The sequence below is a fragment of the Culex pipiens genome, chromosome 3 (genome assembly GCF_016801865.2).
Source record: "Culex pipiens pallens isolate TS chromosome 3, TS_CPP_V2, whole genome shotgun sequence".
NCBI lineage: Eukaryota > Metazoa > Arthropoda > Insecta > Diptera > Culicidae > Culex > Culex pipiens.
In genome coordinates, this window is record NC_068939.1 from 166,614,518 (window position 1) to 166,627,665 (window position 13,148).

Below are 13,148 nucleotides of genomic sequence, written 5' to 3' on the forward strand. Positions count from 1 at the left end.
GCACGCGGTGTGAGTGAGAGAGAGAGGGCGGTGAATATTGTGAGTTTGGGAGAGGCCCAGCAAACACAGTTTGGGAATCGCAGCGGATTAGCTCAGTCGCGAGAGAACGATTCAACTCGTAGGACGTGTGTGGCTTTAAGTATTGCGCGTGGCGGTCCCAAAGTGATTCGTGCGCGTGCGCCTTCTGGTGGTCAATTAGTGAAACTTGCGGAAAATTGCAAGTGAAAAAAAAGTCTCAAAAGCGCCACCCTGAATAATGGCTACAAAGTGAAGAAAAAAGTGCAAAGGGGAAAGATTTTCCGCGCGGTGAAGAAAAATCTCATTCATTTTCGGGTTGGGGTGTGTGGTTCGAGTTTTTCCCCATCGAAACCGAAAAAGAAGTGCGGTTCTAAAATTAGAAATCTCGAGAAAGTGGCGGCACCTCGTGTGCTGCTGTGCAACGTTCGTCGTCAAGTCGCAGAATAAGATGATGCGCGCGGCGGCAAGAAGATTCGATGAAAAGTGAAGAACGTATCGACCTTGTTCGATCGGGGATCTCGAAAGTTTTTTTTTCTAGTTCACACTGAACCCAAAGCAAACCAAACATCCTCCTCAATGAATGAGGCATTCAATTTCTATTATCAAAACTTGTTCTCGATAAGTGAGTTCGATACTGGTGTCGCTTGCAAACGTTACACTGTGTAATGTGATGTGTTTAGACCCACCTTTCCTTCACCAACCAATACCAAAAAAAAAAAACAAACCAGTAGTAGCAACCTTTTAAAACAAATAAAACCAAATAATTCAAACCGGTGACCAATCGTTCGTGTACCCTTAAAATTTACCAAAAACCAAAAGTGCGAACCAAAAAAAAAAGGAAAACTAATGAAATAACATCCCCCAGCAAAAAAATCAATGTTATAAACCCAAAAAATCACCCCGAAAGCAATCGGTAATGAAACTGTTTGCCCTGCCACAGGAAACCACAAGAAAAAATAACAAATCCTAACACCTACTAACACTTCAGTGTAAATAACACTAACCAAATCTCACAAACCGCTCTCCGCTGTAAACCGATCGCCATCCTCCTCTCTCACACTCACCGTGCGTGTGTGCCGCTGATATCCGCTCACCTGATTCATAATGCGAGAGAGCGCGCCTACTGCGCGCGATATTGTTCTCTCCCACCGAGATCATTGTGAATCGCGCGCGCTTGTATTTGTGAGCGCAACAGCTCTCTCTTACATACAATCACGCTCACTCACCTGACTAACTTGTGTGTGTGTGTTTGTCTTTGTGCGTGTTTTTGCTTCTATCTTTCTCTTTTTTGTTTATGTGTGCGTGTGTGATTCTACGAAAAAGCTAGTGTTTTGGGAAAGAATACAAACTAGCAAGGAATAATTCGCTTGGAAAAAAATCTAAAAAAGTTGAAAATATCAGATCAGTGCACAAAAAAAAAGTGAACAACCAAAATCGAAACAACAACAACAAAATTATACATATGTGTGCGTGCGTGTGTGTTTGCTGTGGGCGACGTGACGTCACAAAGGCGTCTGCGTCGTCGTCGTCGTCGTCATCATCACAACCAATAGCGACGCTGCTGCCGCTGCATTCCAGATGAAGAACCAAGCGAATCAGTAAACACACCAATACACACGCAATCACACTCATCGCGCGCAATCACCATCGTTACCAGTGTGTGTTGTGTGCGTGTGCCGTTGCTGCTGCTCGTGTGTTTGTGTGCAGTGCATCCCGAAACAGCAGCAGCGCCAACCTTGATTGTGGAATAATATGATGTGTAAGAAAAGTATTGTAATCATAGGAAAATATTTGTAAAATAGCTGCCGCAAAAAAAGAAAGAAGGGGGAGAAAGTAAAGAAGGATTGTGTTCTCTATGTGTCACTCGCTCATGTGCGTCATCTATTTGTTGTGATTAATGTGAACCAAGGAAAACACCAAAATATTTATGCTCATGTTTTGGAATGCACGTGTGACCGGCGAAGCTCAAAACCTAATAATCTCTCTCTATTTCGTTTCGTTTTAAATTGGGAAAAAATATCAAAATCTGTGTTCAATGTGTGAAACAAATCTATGATTCGTGAACTGTGCGTGAAAATTGGCACGAAAATTGTGTGACGTCACGAAAACGCGCAAATCGGATTACCATGGCGACCGCAGCGAAGCAGTCGTCTGCTTCGTCGCCTTCTTCGACGGTACGCAGTTTCGTCGAAGGGCAGCAGCAACATCAACAGCAACATCAGCAACAACAACAGGAAGACCTTGACGCGATCGCGAAGCAGATTTCCGATCACGCCGAAGCGATCTACCAGACATGGAAGGCTCGTGGCCTCGCGCCAACTGAGATCCTCAACTGCCAACTGCCGACCGTGGACGGCGAGGATGCGTTTAGCCGGACGTTGAGCCCGACATCCTCGGTAGCGCCATCGCCGACAGCATCGCCAGCAGGTGCCGCTTCCGCGTCTACTTCCGGTGTAGCAAAGCTACTCGCGCAAGCACCCGAACTGTCCAACAACAGCCTCGAGCAGCTGGTCAGTTCGTTCGTCAACGAAGACAAAGCTCGGATCGCCGCCCAGAAGCAGCGATCGCCCGTAGCCGGACGGACAGCCGCCGCCGGTTCCGCCATCAAGAGTGTGCTACAAAAGTTCGAACAGAACGGTGCTCAAAGCAGCCTCAACACCTCGCCGGTCAACAAGCCAAACTTTATCCGACCCGGCGTGAAACAGGTAGTGAACAACAATAACAACAACAATCTCGGGACCTTGGACAAGAACAATGTACCGGATGTGCTAAAGGATACGATCGTCGTCGAGAAACCCCGTGAAAAACCACAGACTCCGGTGAAACCGGAACATCTGCTTAACCATGTTCCTAGCTGGCCGCTCAAGAATCGTGTAGTGAAGACTCCAGGCCAGCAACCCCAACAACAACAACAACCACAGCAAAACCATCACCACAGTTCGTCAGCTCCCAGAAGCGGTCCCGGAAGCAGTAGTAGTAATATTAGTAGTAACAGTGGCCTTAACAGCTCTCTCATCTCCAAAAACACCGCGGAGCTTATGGATGAAGTGTCCCGGGAGGAGGAACGTCTGATAAACGCACTCAAAACGGGCACCGTACTGAACAACACTGACGGACTACTTCCGGAGGTGATCACCTCGACGCTGGTCCCCGACCGCGGAGACGTACCCGACTACGGCTACAGCAGTAGCAGTCCCGGCGCAGACATGGTGACCTCGTCAACCCTAATGGCCAACGGGAACGGCATCAACGGCAATGGCACCACCGTCGGTGCCGCCGACGGCCAGAACAACGCGGGCGGAAACGCCGCCGGCGTCAAGCACTGGAACGGCGTCCCGATGAAGCCGAACCACATCCCGATTATGAGCCTGCACCAGATCCACGAGCAGCAGAAGCTCTCCACCAACTTTACCCGCAACGTCGCAACCACAAGACTGCCCAAGGACTTTGGCCGGGGAGGCCAGCAGGACAAGAAGGAGGACTTCCAGGCCAAAACCATTCCGAGCCCGATCAGGCCGTTCCTGTCGCGCGGGTCGGTCGCCGAGCGGGTGCTCATCTTCGAGAAGTGCCCGGAGAAGGCGCCGCCCCGCGAGCGCGCCAAGGAGCCGGTGAAGGTGCAGGTGAGTCTGAGATTTAGAACTTGTAGTTGTATTGAGGGCTGGCTCTTCTTTCTCTGTTCTGTCTAGAAAATGATATATCTATTCATATTTAGGTTTTTTTTTTTGTCGAGAATAGTTTTCAATAAGTAATCTTCCAAAAATTGGAAATCCCACATAAATAAGTAACTTTCCCGAGCTTCAACGAAACATCTTTGCGGTAAACTCTACGAAGTAGGCTTGGCCACTTCCATGTTTGTGGTGTTTCCTGTAGTGCTCCTTGAAGCTGGTTAAAACTTTTTAAATCTCAACTGTCAAACGTGTATGAGATAAAACCTTGTTTACATGAGCAATTCTCTCAGATTTCGGTCATTCGATTTTTTTTTGTATTTTTTAATCCGACTGAAACTTTTTTGGTGCCTTCGGTATGCCCAAAGAAGCCATTTTGCATCATTAGTTTGTCCATATAATTTTCCATACAAATTTGGCAGCTGGCCATACAAAAATGATATGTGAAAATTCAAAAATCTGTATCTTTTGAAGGAATTTTTTGATCGATTTGGTGTCTTCGGCAAAGTTGTAGGTATGGATATGGACTACACTGAAAAAAAAGCGATACACGGTAGAAAAAATTTTGGTGATTTTTGATTTAACTTTTTGTCACTAAAACTTGATTTGCAAAAAAACACTATTTTTAATTTTTTTTTATTTTTTGATATGTTTTAGAGGACATAAAATGCCAACTTTTCAGAAATTTCCAGGTTGTGCAAAAAATCTTTGAGCGAGTTATGAATTTTTGAATCAATACTGATTTTTTCAAAAAATCGAAAAATTGGTCGCAAAAATTTTTCAACTTCATTTTTCGATGTAAAATCAAATTTGCAATCAAAAAGTACTTTAGTGAAATTTTGATAAAGTGCACCGTTTTCAAGTTAAATCCATTTTTAGGTGACTTTTTTGAAAATAGTCGCAGTTTTTCATTTTTTTAAATTAGTGCACATGTTTGCCCACTTTTGAAAAAAATATTTTTGAAAAGCTGAGAAAATTCTCTATATTTTGCTTCTTCGGACTTTGTTGATACGACCCTTAGTTGCTGAGATATTGCCATGCAAAGGTTTAAAAACAGGAAAATTGATGTTTTCTAAGTCCCACCCAAACAACACATCATTTTCTAATGTCGATATCTCAGCAACTAATGGTCCGATTTTCAATATTAAAATATGAAACATTCGTGAAATTTTCCGATGTTTTCGAAAAAAATATTTTCAAAATTTTCAAATCAAGACTAACATTTCAAAAGAGCCAAACATTCAATATTACGCCCTTTTAAAATGTTAGTCTTAATTTGAAAATTTTTAAAATATTGTTTTCGAAAAGATCGGAAAATTTCACAAATGTTTCATATTTTAACATTGAAAATCGGACCATTAGTTGCTGAGATATCGACATTGAAAAATGGTGGGCTGCTTGGGTGAGACTTAGAAAACATCAATTTTCCTGTTTTTAAACCTTTGCATTGCAATATCTCAGCAACTAAAGGTCGTATCAACAAAGTCCGGAGAAGCAAAATATAGAGAATTTTCTCAGCTTTTCAAAAATATTTTTTTTCAAAAGTGTGCAAACATGTGCACTAATTTTTAAAAATGAAAAACTGCGACTATTTTTTAAAAAGTCACCTAAAAATGGATTAAACTTGAAAACGGTGCACTTTATCAAAATTTCACTAAAGTACTTTTTGATTGCAAATTTTTTTTGCGACCAATTTTTCGATTTTTTGAAAAAAACAGTATTGATTCAAAAATTCATAACTCGCTCAAAGATTTTTTGCACAACCTGGAAATTTCTGAAAAGTTGGCATTTTATGTCCTCTAAAACATATCAAAAAATAAAAAAAATTAAAAATAGTGTTTTTTTGCAAATCAAGTTTTAGTGACAAAAAGTTAAATAAAAAATCACCAAAAATTTTTTACCGTGTATCACTTTTTTTCAGTGTAGTCCATATCCATACCTACAACTTTGCCGAAGACACCAAATCGATCAAAAAATTCCTTCAAAAGATACAGATTTTTGAATTTTTACATATCATTTTTGTATGGCCAGCTGCCAAATTTGTATGGAAAATTATATGGACAAACTAATGATGCAAAATGGCTTCTTTGGGCATACCGAAGGCACCAAAGAGGTTTCAGTCGGATTAAAAAATACAAAAATTAAAATTTAAGAAAAAAGACCGATTCCGTAGAGAATTGCTCACATAAGAAACCACCAACTTTTTATATGAAGCTTGGTTTTCCGATTACCGTAAACATTCGTAATTTTTAACTCGGGTTTCCGGCAACCAAATTCTACCAAAATTCGGGATAATGCACAGAATGGTCAACCAAACAAAACGTGTTTGTTATTGTTTACATTGTGTGTTCTATTTTTTGTTTATTCAGGGTCAAATATTACAACGTGTTTTTTCCCGGAACGTCAAAAAGTGACTTGCTGCGATATTGCATGGCAATGTCGATCTGACGATATCTCGAAAACTATTTGTTCGATTTATAATGTAAAAATACAACTTTTGTGGAATTTTACGGTCTTTTGATCATATGTTCAAAATTATAAAATCAAAACTATCTTTCAGTTTCATGGCATCTTATTGAAAAAAAAAATCTAATGAAATTTATGTTTCATATCGTTGACCAAAACAAGCACGAAACAATCCTCAATATTTTACGAAACTCACATTCAAGATGATGATTCATCGCTATAAAATCTCGCAATTTTGATCCAACCAATGCCTCCCCCAGAGCTTTACCGGAACGAAGCGTTTGGTTTATATAATAAAAACTAAAATATCAACACACAGATTAGAGTCGGGGTTCGATTTCCATTCGGTTTATTATACCGACTAATCATGATTTCTACCCTGACCTAGCCCAAAGCACGTCCTCTCTCTCTCTACAGAGGCTTCCACAATACTCGAATCCATTTGGTTTAGGTTTTGGTTCTTTAAAGTCAGCAGCAGCACGGTGGTGGTAAATGATACCTTGTCTATATTTGAAAAAGTCGACAAAAACAGGTAAAACCTACACGAAAACCAACCTTAGAGGTCTGTTGTGGTATGTTTCCCTCGAATACCAGTCAGTCAGTCAGTCGGCGGTGGTGGGATCAAGTGTGGTTTGCCAGGGCGCCTCTTGGCCACAGGTAAAACCGGTCCGAATTATGCGCCCATGCTGGGGCTTGGTTCTCGGTTGAGTTCGATTCGAGTGGTGTTTTTTGCGCAAAACTTCAAATTCTCTGAAAAACTCCTCCAAAACCCTAAAATTTTAGCTCTTTTCACTAGGTGAGCGAATAAAGAGGTGTCCAACCTGCGACTAACGACTACAACGAATCGATCCGCTGGTGTTTTGTACTCACTTTGCTACATCCGCAGGCTCTCAACTGTACACAACAACAAAAAACTCTACAAAGAGTTGTAGACGTCGTACAAAATGCTACTGATGCTGGGAGGGGGTAATTAAATTTTATGGGAGCCTCAATGCCGAACACTTTTCCATACAAGGGCCTTTCGTTGGTCCGCGGACAAATTGACCGCTTGCTCTCGAAGAGGGCACAGCTATACTCAGTACAGATTCGCGACGTAACCTCGGAAATTGAGTCACGTAGGCGGCGGCGTACGGGTAATTACATGGTGCAGTAGCAGGCTCTGACGTTTTCGGATTTCCGGGCTTGCTGATCGGTGGGGTTATTGCTTTCCAGTCAGATTTTTCGGTTTCTTAGCGTATTTTTTCAAAAATTTCACGAAACGCAACATGGACCAACTTGATGATCTAGAGTTTTTTTGATAGTTTTTTTAGAATTCTGTTTACCAAGAATTTTTCATTGAAAATATTCAAAAATAAGATTTTTTTTATTGATCCGGAATTATGACTGGCTGAACGTAGGACCTATCTATGACTTATCTCAGTCGAATCAGCAAAAAAAAAAAAATACGACATCGACTACGCCTGTCATTAAAAAAAATCTACAACTTTGCTGAAGCCACCAAACCGATTAGATCGATACCCTTCTCGAGATACAGATTATCGAATATTCACATACTCACTTTGTATGTCACCAGCCCGCAAAATTGTATGAACACAGCAAAAAATCCGATGGTAAAATCGCATGCAAAAGCATGCAAATCACCTTTGTCACCTTCCCTACATGCTTTTTATGTACACGTTTTCTCATACAAAATAACATGCTTTTGCTCACAAAGGTGATGTGCATGCTTTTGCATGCGATTTTACACAGATTTGTTTACCTGTTAAGCCTTGAATGGATATCTTATGATGCAAAATGGCTTCTTTTAACATGGAGAATACATAAACAATGTTTTGATTTAATCAAAAAAATTAAAGAAAAGTCGATTCGTGAAAACGTAAAAAAAAATCTATTTCATTCGTTTTTTTCCGACGAATGTAAAACTAAAATCAATTCCTTCACGGAGAAAAATCAGTTCCCAAAATCGTAAACAAGTGTTCATGAAATTTGAAACCACGAACAAAGTTTTCAGCCGTTGTCTCTTTGTTAACTCACCCGATTTTATGGCGTACTCAGAATTCCGGAAAAACGTATTTTACATCGAAAAAAAAACACAAAAATAGTTATAAATACTGTGCTTTTTTCGGTACTCAACTGTAACATTTTTTTAAGGCGTGTCAAAAAATAACTTTTTCAAAACAACTTGAGATGGTTACAAACAAACCCCTTAAGTTCATAGATCAATTTTGGGAAAAGGCTAAAACATTGTAGAACATTGTTACACTCTTAAAAATAACCTTGCAAAGTTAAAAAAAACACGAAATTTTAATATGATAATTTTTGTTCTGAATGAAAAAATGACCCTTCTGTGTTATTGCAGATTTGAAATAAAATTACAGTTGAGTAACGAAAAATTGCAGGGTTTTAAAACTATTTTTGTGTGTGTGTTTTTTAGGTAAAATACGTTTTTTCGGAATTCTGAGTACGCCATTAAATCGGGTATCCAATTTCAGTTAAAAGTTTCTTTGACACCAAATTTCCTAATCATATCACCATTTCAGGCTGAAAATTTGAAAAAATACGTATTTTTTGCACGTTCAAAAATAGAAAGGGTCGTACCACCCCTCCGTCACGAGATATCGAAAAAATCCTCAGAACACTTTTTCCGCTTTTGTGTGAGTTGGCGGAGCATTATCCATGTTTTTTCCTCTGAAAATTGAAATTTTAGTCAATATTTTTTTCCCCGCATTTATTGAGAACAAAATAAACTTGAAATAAAGTTTGCAATGGTCAACGTAACATTTAAAAAGTTATATTAAATGAGTTACATTAAAGTTTGGTTATCGTATTTTGATAACAATAGCAATAATTCCACTGTTATCGTTATCGAACACGATAGGTTTGTCGTTAAAAACCTTGCATGAGATTATTCTCAATATTTTTATTATTGTTACCAAACAAAAATAGGTTAATTACATACCAAAATTTGAAATTCGATGAGAAATCATGTAAAACACATGGAATTTTATTATCCAAGCCAGCATCGACACTATGAAGAACAAAGTGGCCTCCTTCGAGTTCAAAACGATTCATTTGTGGATTCTTGGAATTTGGACCGATGATCCAACCATTTATCCAGTTACAACAGAAATGACAGATTTCACTTGAAACTTCATGTACAGTTCAAAGAGATGCATTGTTGATAAAATTCAATTGAATACAAACTGACATATTTTTACAATTTATTCAAATATTTTTTTCAGAAAACATTTAATCTCATCCTCTACGTCCTTTTCAAAAATAGTTCTAGCCCTTATACATCTGTTTGACTTGGCACGAAGCTCAATCATTATTCGCCTTGTTGCCATTTGTTGTTGGTGGTGGTTTACATTACACTGCTCTACATAAAAATTACGTTCACGTTACAGATTTTCTAATTTGTATACGCTGAATTGGAAAGAGCCAAGTTCTTCAAAAATTGAATCAGTTTCATTCAGATACAATATCACCCATTTTTTGTCGAGTAGTGCTGTGCGATACTTTACCACGACTATCGCAAACACTAAATGAGTGACTTATTTGCATTATTGGTCCTTCTTTTGCTTCGTTTTCATATTGAAACAAAACAGCAGCTCGTTGGAGTGCATTTCGCTCACAAATACTTGAGCACAAACGGTATAATTGGCCCCGTATCTAGGCGAGGGAACGCGCAAGAAAAAAAAAACAAATGCAGAAAATAAGTCAATCGAAAGATGTAAACAAACCTCGCGATCGTGGAAAAGGGCGAGGAGGGAGAGTCACTTCTGGCACTGACTTTGAGGAATGTTCATGCCCAACGCAAGCCAGCAGCGCCACCGGCCAACTTTGTTTGTTTCATTTATCGTTTGAGCGAGAGAGAGGGAAAAAAATGTAAAGTGTATAATAACACTGAAAAAAAAGAAGCTAAAACAAAATATGCGCGCTACCATGCGGTTGAACAAAAAAGAGAAAACAAAAATGAATAAAAGAAAGAAAAAAACATTTACAAAACGGCTGATAATGAGCTAAACGGAGCCGGTTGAGAGGGAAATTTGAATTTTTGATTTTGGGTTTTGGCAACTTTGTTTCAGAGATTAGAGCGGTTATAATTAGCGGGCTTTAATCACGTTTATTTTTCAATTTGAGTTGCTGAGAGGTTTATCTTTCATGTTATGCGGGATAGAATGTTTACCATTTCGCTTAGATAAACTTTATGTTTCTTTTTCATCTTATTTTTATTTTTTTATATGAGTTTATAGCAACACTCTAGATTTCAAAGCAGAATAAATTTTTCAATGACCTTGAAACCATTTTAATGTAATCAGTGTCAGACAGTATTTAAAATTTCTTTTCGTGAGCTTTGATGATTTGACAACTTTTTCGTTAGCTCACAGTAAAAAATTGTGTAAATTTGGAAGGTGTAATTTTGGAAGGTTGAATATTACCTCTTTTATGATGTAATTTTACCTCAATTTAGACTGAAAAAGCGACATTACAACAGAAAAGTGGTAAAATTACACATTTTCAGAGGTAAAATTACAATTTTTTTCTGACATAAAAGATGTACCCTTTTCCAGATGTAATATTACCATGATTTTTTTTCTGTGTACTGCTGTATCAGAACTATTGAGAAAAAACTCAAAAAATAAAATTGCATAAAATATCATCTTTGAAACCAAATTTAAATTAAAAATACCATCCCCTGAGATTTTGTTTTTTCAAACAATAAACAACAATCAACAATAAATTCGAATGACCTCGCAAGTATAGGATTGAAATATCACTTTAACATATTTCTGACCAAATATCGAGATAGGGTAGAGTAGTCATCAATGAGACACGGGGAACAATGATAAAATGGCTCTCACAAGACGTAGTTTCAACCAATCAGGCTCATATTTGGGAGAAAGGTGTGTCTACTAGATACACGTCTGCCATAAAAGTGGCTTTGGTTATGTACGCTCCCTTGCAAAGTTATTCATACATGTTTGATTTTGGGGTGTAAAAGTAAATTATGACTAAAAATTACATTTTCGCTCACAGGCTGCCATTAACACAAAAACTAATATTTCTCCGAATTTCTTTCGTCATTTCACAGAGCATGAAATGGGCTACAATGTCCTTTTATTAGATTTGACCAATATTTAGAATGTACCCAGAATCCAGGGCTGTCTCATTGTTCTCGGCCCATGGGTAACAATGAGACACTTTGATTTTTCTTCATTAAACTTTTCAAAATCTATGGAAATCTTTCAAAACTTGAATTGGTAGTGATTTTTGACATATTTATTGAGTTTGAACTTCATTTAACCAAAAATATAAAGTTATTTGGTAAAATATATGGATTTTACAAAATTTAAATACTTTTTAGTATAACTTTTGTTAATTGAAGTTTCATGTTGACAAAATTGCTTGAAAATGTTCAAAGTAAGTCACCTGCAATGGAACAATATAAAAACATGATGTTTTACTAGAAAAGTATTGATTTTTGTAGAGTGTCTCATTGTTCCCCACCTGTCTCATTGTTCCTGCCAAGTGCGTCTACAATGAGACAGTTGGATAGCTCTGGCTGTAGAGGTCGGATCGATCTCATATTTTGGTCAATGTTAGAACACATTAAAAGAAAGAAAATGCAACAAAAAGCTCATTAAAACATGCTGATGAAAAAAAATACAAAAATCGTTAAAAGTTAAAAACCAAAAGTGTCTCATTGATGACTACCCTACCCTATCTATTATCAAACTTTTTTGGTGAAAATGTTGTTTTTATAAAACATAATTCTTTGAACAGAATTTTATAGTAGTATTCTCGCTTGATTAAGGTTCCAATCTGACTCCTCCATATAGGCTCTCTAATTTTTCAAGGCAAATCGTAATTTTTTTTTAAACGATATCCTGATAGTTTGTTTTTTTTGCCAGGACATGGTTTGGTGTTTTAAATTTTAGCTAAAATCTGGGTTTTTTTTTTCTCAATAATGAGCAATTCTTCAAGCTCGAATTTTTTTTCTGTCAAAAAATTATATTTTCATGAAAATTTCTGATTCTTATAACAAAAATTCTTAGATGAAGAAACTTGGGGCACTTATCAATCAAATCATTCAAATTGTATGGGGAATGCCCGAATGCATGACAAGAAAAATGTATGTTTGTATAAAATTTCCCATACAAAAATGACAGCTTTTTTTTTGGTGCCATCTGTGAAGTTGTAGGTTTGGATGAAGACGGCACCGAAAAAAATGCTGATTTTTTAAATCACTGCTTTTTGAAATGTTACTCAAATTCCAACCTTTGAAAACAAATGTTTTTGAGGAGATTAGAAAATTTCAGGATTTTTTCATTTAAATAAAAATAAAAATCGAACCATGGGCAGTATTTTTGAAAATTTAAAAACTACGACTTTTTTCAGATGAGTTATTTTAATCTGGATATAATTTGAAACCGGTGCACTTTATCAAAATTTTATTTCTTAATACTATCAAACAGCAGATTAAATTTTACAGTAAAAAAAGTTATATAAAATGTATGACCTTTTTTCTAAAAATCACGCCTATTCTGAGTTCTTTTAAAAAGATGACATTTTATATGCCCCGTTAACCCTTCCAGTCCTCATTTTTTTTTGAATATTTTTTAGGTTAACGATGGGGAAATGATTTGTATGATCATACTAAAATTATAGGATAGTTATGGAAATTTTGATTTTTTAGTCATCATATGTATGGCTTGAAAGGGACGAACGTATTCAAAAAAAATCAAAATAGTGTTTTTTAAATTAAATTTTAATGACAAAACGTGATTTCAAGAATTATCTATTTTTTCATTTATCTATTTTTGGTATAGTTCTTTGCCGAAGATATCAAAACAGTAAAAAAAATCCTTCAAAAGCTAAAAATTTTTGAATGATCACATCGATTTTTGTATGGACAGCTGCCAAATTTGTATGGAAAATGATATGGACAAACTGTTAATGCAATTTGGCTTCATTGGGCATACTGAAGGCAACCAA

General features: G+C 37.3%; 1 protein-coding gene across 14 annotated transcripts in view; it reads left to right on the plus strand.

Annotated features, from left to right (window-relative positions):
- The window catches only part of LOC120419452 (uncharacterized), a 96,691-nt gene that overhangs the window by 43,269 nt on the left and 40,274 nt on the right, over positions 1-13,148 (plus strand). For 4 of the 14 annotated variants that reach the window (XM_052710251.1, XM_039582173.2, XM_052710253.1 and 1 more), the window contains exon 3: positions 2,158-3,638. In XM_052710251.1, coding sequence (XP_052566211.1) covers positions 2,158-3,638 — 1,481 coding nt within the window. Of the gene's footprint in view, positions 1-54; positions 932-1,341; positions 3,639-13,148 lie in introns of those variants that run through there. The other 10 variants (XR_008212486.1, XR_005605731.2, XM_039582181.2 and 7 more) reach the window with 7 other exon arrangements.